This window comes from Physcomitrium patens, chromosome 22 (assembly GCF_059467195.1).
Source record: "Physcomitrium patens ecotype Gransden chromosome 22, ASM5946719v1, whole genome shotgun sequence".
NCBI lineage: Eukaryota > Viridiplantae > Streptophyta > Bryopsida > Funariales > Funariaceae > Physcomitrium > Physcomitrium patens.
The window spans coordinates 1520908-1528639 of NC_143431.1; the positions used below are offsets into that span (position 1 = coordinate 1520908).

Consider the following 7732-nt stretch of genomic DNA (forward strand, 5'->3'; position numbering starts at 1 on the left):
CGAAAAAATAAAAAATCCAAAAAATAATGCTAGCTAGTGCAATCACATTGTGCTTACAACCCTCATCAACAATAAAGAGACTAAATTTCGTCACATTAATAATCTGATTTGATTTTGTCTTTTCCCTCTTTTCCATCAAAAACATAAGAAAATACGTGCTAAGACAGCTGCCGAGAAACTTGTGGTTCTCTAAAAATAGGAAAGACAGAAATCCTTTCCATCAAAAATAAAAATAAAAATAAAAAACGTGCTAAGACAAGCCAAAGTGGAAAATACCTACTCCTCTTTTGTAATAATTATATGTGTTAATTAATTTGTGTTCGCTTTTTCCCTCAAATACCTACTACTCTCTACGTCCAGTGTCAGAATCGGCCCTCAATTGGCCAATACCCGAATTTGGGCATCGATATCGCCTGCGCCTATTTCGCCAATCGCTTCCACGCCGCATTTCGTGATCCTTCCATCTGATGAAACGTTGAGGCGCGAGCGAATCATCGATCACAGTCCGCACAACGATGCGTTCGGTGCGTGGCGGGATTGGCAAATGACCCAGTTATGGAGGATGTGTTGCGGGGGGGAGGGAATTCTGTGTTGCGGGAAAAAAGAATGAACCTAGTGATCTACCACTGGCGCCTCCCCACCGCAACCATCGGGGAGACGAATGCGGAAAGTTCTCCAGAGAAACTGATTAATTCGCTCTGTGAATGTTGAGAGCACGAACTCTGGCAGCAACTTTCTGGGTTGGGTTTGCTCGTGGTAGGTGTTGCTACTCCTTCGTCGTTGGACTTAGGCGCACGGCAATGGTTGTGAGAGCTGCCGCGACAGGTCTAGTTGGGTGCACAGAGATTGTCGTGCTTGTGCTGGTTTCAGCTCATTGCAGTTCATGGATACACAGTAAATTGCGCAGGGAAAGGTTAAGAGTTGCAGTCGACAACTGCATGCTCCTTCGATTTCAGCGACACCTGGTACCGCAAATGCGGCTCACCTAGGAGCTCATTAGCCGTTGTCTTTTTTATTTTCAGCGAAACGGATTCAAACTTTGCAGCCAGTTGCGTGATTTGAGACTGTCTCTTCCCTTCGCTCTAGTTTTGATTCGTCCACTGATAGCAACTTGTTTCCAAAGGGTAGGTAGCATTGCAACTGAGGGGTAGGTTGAGGTTGAGTTCCGAATGCGTTTATGAAGTTGGGGATTTGGACACGAGCGTCGCGGCGTTTCCTGTTGTGAGATTATTCGCTGACACTGCTCCGAGGAGCAGTTACTCAATGCATGACGCGGATCATGGATGTATAGCTTGCCAATCGAGGGTATTAGGGGTATTTCTCTGTATTCGCATTTTCTTCGAAATGCTACGGCGTTCGTAATCGCCATTTTGATACCGGTATTCCTCATTACATAACGCTTGAGAGTTCTCATCGAATTTTCGATTATTTCGATTTTTTCGAGCACTCTGCACAAAGATGTGCTGTGCTCACACATTTTGAGCCGTGACAGCGAGAATGGCCCAGTCCGCATGGTGGCTGTGGAAAACTACACACTTGCGTGTGAAGATTGTTTTAGCCGTCTTGGCTACAGTTGTTTTAGTTTCCGCAGGGACAGTGCCGTTGTTGTCGGAGAACAAATACGTCTTCAATTCTTTGAACTATAGTGTCATTAGAAATCCCGGGTCTCCTCGCGTGATTGCGATTTTTGTGAACGATACCGCCGAACGTTCTTTGGATCTCCCCTCAGATCTCTTTGACCTTCCTAAGCTAGATCATAAGTCTAGCTCGGGATCCAATACTTTTGAGAATACATCCCTAGATGGAGCTTCTTCAGGCGGTTCGAATTTCGACACCAATGACTTATCGCCTAGCCCATCCCCAGAGCCCTCATCTTCTGCTGTGATTTATGAAGACGACACGTTCCTGGCGCCGCTACTGTCTGCAGGGGTCGGAGCAGGAAATCAGCTCATGGAATACATAACGGCGGCGGGGATTTCGAGAGCTCTCAACCGGACCCTGTGCCTTCCCCCCTTTTTCTTTGGACCGTCAAAGCACAAGGGTAACTATCTCTTTCAATTTCTGCACTGCATTCCAGCAATTTGTTTCATAATCAAATGGGCGAGTGTGAGCAGTATGAGTCCTAACTTGATCGGATGATAACAGGAATCTCCGCAAGGGTCAATGGAGGAATGATGTGGGAAGACAGGTACAATGTATCCTCTCTTTCGCGGTTCACGAGGGTGGCATCCTTTGAGCATTGCTTAGAACAATGCCATCACACGCTCGATACAAATGTGTACCTGAGGCCGTCCTTGGAACCCATAGTGCGGGGTTGGGACAACTATGAATATGCAAATGTGAGCGTCTCTTTTGGTCTGCTTTTGTGAATTTGCTTCACTGTCACTACGCTCTGTCCGTTACAAGCTTTTGACGCGCTTGAGTTGGTACCCAGGAGTCTTGGAACATGAATTGGGAGTTCCTCAAATGGCAATCGCTGAAGGATATCAGTGACACCTTCGACGTCGATGATCTCCGTTGTGTTGGCGTCTCTGCTTTGTTTCCTGGATTGCGATGGAGAGGAGCGGTCTTAGCCGTCTCAGCGTTCTTGCAGCCCTCATTGTCCATCTCTGAAGCCGCAGACATTCTTCAAACTCATGCAATTGGGAAGAACACCCCCTACATGGCAGGTGCGCATATCGTCTCATCGTCAACCTCAGTCTGCCGCAAAGCATGAAAATTTCGTGGCAGCGGATAATCTCTATGCACTTGTTAAGAATGTGTTACCGTTGCTGCAGTACATTGGAGGTTTGAGGAATCGAGCTGCGCAAAGCACAGCATTGGTCTGTGTTTTTTGCGCTGCACTGACGGATCCGTGATCGCCACTGGTCTTCGTCCTCACTCGAAAGCGAGTCTGAAAATGCCCATGACGAAGTGCAGGAAGGGCACCCAGTTCAGAGCAATCGGTCTCAGTAAAATGGATATTGTTAGTGCAATTGAAGATCGCGCTGCAAATCATAGCCTGAGTACAATCTACATGGCAACCGATGGCTGGATTCGTGGAACCAAAGGCCTTGCGCTAGTCAAAGAAGTGAGAAATGAATTCCTCCAGTATCATTGCCTTATCACCATTATGTTCTGACTTCAAGGCTATGGATCATTGTGAACGTGTCGCAACTTCATGGCTCTCCGAGTTACAAGCTTGACATGGTAGCTCTTCACGCAGGTGGTTCTGTTATTGCGGAATCGGGGTCTATCTGTTATTGGACTGTGGAATATTACAGGGTTGCCAAACTTCGCGGATGGAACTTATTACGATCCGTATCTCACCATGGGTGGGAGACATGTGGTATGTGCACCCTTGTCAGAGGTCTTACAAGCTTGCAGTGAATGTTGATGTCTAGAATCATGCAATAGACAGGAGAAGCTTCAGTGGCACGAAATGATGTGATAAAGTCGAGCAGTGGTAGTGAATACTTATACACTCTTCAACAGTCCACTTGTAATTGTAAACGCTCTTGATTTTGCCGCAGATGAATAGCCAACAAATAGCAGTCGTCGAACAAGAAATCTGCGTGCGCTCCACCGTCTTTCTCGGCAGCGGACTGTCTACATGGAGCCTTGCCGTGTTTCGCAATCGACTTGCGAAACGACGATCTGAGGAAATCCTGACAAAGGTCCCGAACGCATACAAAGTGGATCTGAAAGCACGGGATGAGATCGTCATCGAAGCACTTCTGAAGGACGACCATGCCGCCGGTTTGCAGTGCCAATACACCCGGTTCATGAGAGTGAACGAGACTGCCGAAACAGCGAACCCGACTGCCGAAACTTCTGCAGACGAGTTTCCTGATGGATGGCTGGATGTTGAGGCGTGCGAAGGCCGCGTAGGTCGCGGCGGACACTGCGAAGTCGGTGATTGTATTTAGGACATACTCTCAACTTCTCTGCACAATGTGTATGACATCTTTCCTTTAACACCGTAGCAACACATCCCTCCAACTATCACCCATCTAAGAGAAACTCTGCACCCAGAGAATCCATCGTTACCACCATAGACATCAGTTACAACATCGCGGTGTTCGAAGATGAAGTCTGAAGACACCACGAATTGTAATCTCTCCCGTGCTTGTAAACAAGACCATCGACACTAGAAGTCTCTTCGCGCATTTGTGATGAGCTCAAGTAACTAGATTCCGCCATCGATAATATGGTGCGACATCTGTGCACAGCATCTTTGGATGCTTATATTCCCCTTCTACTGTCTGAACAGTGAGCTCAGTTAACATCAGGATCATTCAAGTTACGTAGAAACTCTGGATTAGAATTTGAAAAATACTGTTTTGGGAATTGTGACGGTGAAGATGTTGCCTATTCACAGCCGCTCAAAGTGTTTGCTTAGAACAAGATTGCACCCTGGCATTGGGCTATGAGGGAGGCAGAGCTCAGGTAGACTTGGCTAACCTTGAACCTAGAGTGGTTGGGAATTGGTTTCCCAAGTTTGTGTTGTGAGTCAATGCATTTTTGTGTAAACAAGTTAAACACTTGTCTACTTGAAACATGCAATGTGTTGTTATCAAATTCTTCTCTTCTTGAAAATAAATAACATTTAGAAAAGTATCAACAATAAATTAAGGTTGTGCAACTTGTATTTTATCTTTTGAGTTTATTACACATTTAGAAAAGTATTAACAATGAAATATATATCTTAAATTACAAGGCAAGTTTTCTATATGCATGCTACATTGTTAGCTTATACTACAAACTATCCACATATACAATACTTGGTAATTTATTGGCCAAGTTTTTAATCTACCAATTAAACATAGACATGTATAAAATCAAATACATGTTTGTAAATCTTCTAAGAAAGCTTTGCCATGAGATAATTTTAAATCTGTCTACATTTATCTTCTATCTAATATTTCTTATTTAGGTATATATATATTTGTGACATTATCTTCTCTTTTAGGAATAAGTTCCATAAAGAACAATTATTATATATTAGGAAGTCCAAGATGCAACAAACTATGTTTGTCACATATTTTGATTTTTTTTCCTTCTAAGGTGATTGATAGATCTTTTTAGCTATCGATGATGTTTTATATTAGGATGGAAAGACCACCCTGTTATTTGATTATTATTGAAGCTTTTATAACTCCCTTCAAATAAAACATTTAGAATATTGTTAAGAGTTATTTCTAGATCTAATAAAATCACCAAATATCAAGAGACTCTTCCGAACTTGTGATAAAAAATATATTGTATCTTGCCATCTATTTGAGGAAAAACATATTGATCTTAAAGATCTTTATCTCCTTAGCACCGCAATTATAAAGAAACTACAAATAAAAATAGAAGGTAGAGTGTTATCTTCTTTAAATCTTGTTTCTTTTATTATAATTTTTTTTTATTTTTTATCTTAGTTTTGATAGATATTATTGATGAAAAGCATCAACTTTGTATGTTGCATTTGTAAGATTTTTTGTTGGCTCTCATATACATTCACTAATATCATATTTATGCCAATGAATAAGATATTCTAACCTATTTTAGCACCATCTTGAGTTTAAGACTTTGTCTACCTCAAATTCTTAATTATTATCTACTTCTACAAGAATAGGTGACATTTGTCTTCTTTCTCAAATATTCATTATCTTATATGGTTCAAAAAGAGATACATAGAACACAAGATGGATCTTCATAGACTCTAGTAGATATAATCAATAAGCAATTTAATTGATTTGTTCACAAATAAAAAATGATTCAAGCTAATAGTGATCAAACTTGTTACAAAAACAACTTGTTTTGATATTGCAATGTAGTAACCACATTTTATTGCTAATGTTGCATTAATATTATTATTTATAATAGGAATTTGCTTTGGTCTTTTGTTGTTCTTGAACTTCTATTAATTGTGCCTTTATAATTATATGTAGTCAAAATAAACGATTTATAAAATCTTCAATCACAAAATTATTAATTTTTATAAAGTCAAAAAAATCAAGTTTTAGATAATAACCATAATTAGTAAAATAAATTATTTTTTATATAGAAGAATGTATCATGTTATTATAATTTTTTTTTTCAAGAATAAAAAAATTGTCTAATAAACTTATTGATAGTTGATGGTACACCTTAAATATTATTTCAAAACTTGGTTTACTTGCTTTATTTTTCTATTGATTAGAAGATAAAAAGTCAAAGATAATTTTATGTCTACCTTTAAAATCTTAAAAATAAATCTCTAAAAATTTTATACAAATTGAATTCTTCCTATATAAGATAATATCTTTAAATAATCAATGATAGCAATAGATATTATTAAAAAAAAACTTAGTTATTTTTTTATATGTAATAGATTTTGTAGATAATATAAAATTTTTTATTTTGATAAAATGATCTATTATTATAAATAAAAAATCATAAGAACTTGAGACTAAAATATTTACAATAAGAACTATAGATATAGTAGACGATGATTATTTCAAAATAAGTAATGGCTAAAAAAATCTATAAGATTAATAATGAGGATTTTTTGATCTAAAACAAATGTCACATGATTCTAAAAAGTTTTTAATTTCTTTTTATATTTGAGGTTACTAAAAATATTTAAATATTAGCTTCAAAGTCTTCTTGTATCCAAAATATCAGATTGTTTAAAAGTCATGACAAACTTAAAGAATACATAATTATGCTTCATCTTCTAGAATATATAATTATCTTTTAAAGTAAAATAGATTCTTTTTAAACTCAAATTTTAAACTATTATAAAACTCAGAAGAATTATTCTTAATATCATGAATGAAAAGACTAAAAAACATATTTGATTCAACTTACATGAAAAAAATTGAATCAATAGTCAATTTGATTTCATTGCTCAAAGATGAAAATACTTTGGTTATAGGAGAATTATTTTTTTGTTGATCAAAATCTGCATCTCTTTCTTTGGATGGAAGATAAGAACATCTAAAAAAATCATCTTACAAATCTTGTTGTTTTTTGAATTGATAAAAGCTCTTAAAATAAAATCTTAATAAAGATATGCTTTAATGAACTTTGCAATGATTCAAAAGACAAACTGACATGAAATATTTAAGGTACTTGTAATCCATATACATAGTAACTAGTTTAAAAGTGCTTTCTTGGTAATAACACCATTCTTGAAATGAATCCATAATTACAAGAAGCTCTTTATTGTAGATCTTGTAGCTGATATTATTTACTAAAATGTTTTTAGAATAAAAAGCTATTGAGTAGATCTTATCATCTGCTTCCATTTGTGACAATACTACACCGACAACAAAATCTGATATATTTTTTTCATAAAAAATACTTTAAAAAAGACAATAGTACAAAATTGATGCACAATAAATATTAACTTAAAGGCTTCAAAAGATATTTTTGCTACTTTTCTCCACTCAAGTTTGTCTTTATAAGTCAAACATATAAAAAGAGTTGTAATTTGAGAACTATTTTTGATAAAGATCTTCTAATAATGAGCAAATTTTAAAAAAATATTGAACATCTCTAACTGTTTTTGAGATCTTCTAATCTATAATAGTTTGGATCTTCTTAGGATCCATCATAAGGCCATTTTTTGAAATGATGTATTCTAAAAAGTCAACTTAAGTAGTGTAAAATATACACTTTTCTATCTCTGTATATAATTATGCATCTCTTTGTTTTTGTAACATACAAAAAAAAATATTTTTTTTATTTTTAGAATAAATTAAAATATTATTTAAATAAT

At 36.9% G+C, this 7732-nt stretch overlaps 1 protein-coding gene across 1 annotated transcript; it reads left to right on the plus strand.

Moving 5' to 3' along the window:
* Positions 1-523: 523 nt before the first annotated feature.
* Positions 524-4610, plus strand: LOC112274737 (uncharacterized). The gene is made up of 6 exons (XM_024504449.3): positions 524-2041; positions 2146-2339; positions 2435-2669; positions 2778-3070; positions 3206-3328; positions 3513-4610. Exons 1-6 carry the CDS (start codon positions 1498-1500, stop codon positions 3906-3908), a joined length of 1785 nt encoding a protein of 594 aa, XP_024360217.1. The 5' UTR covers positions 524-1497; the 3' UTR covers positions 3909-4610.
* Positions 4611-7732: the final 3122 nt, after the last annotated feature.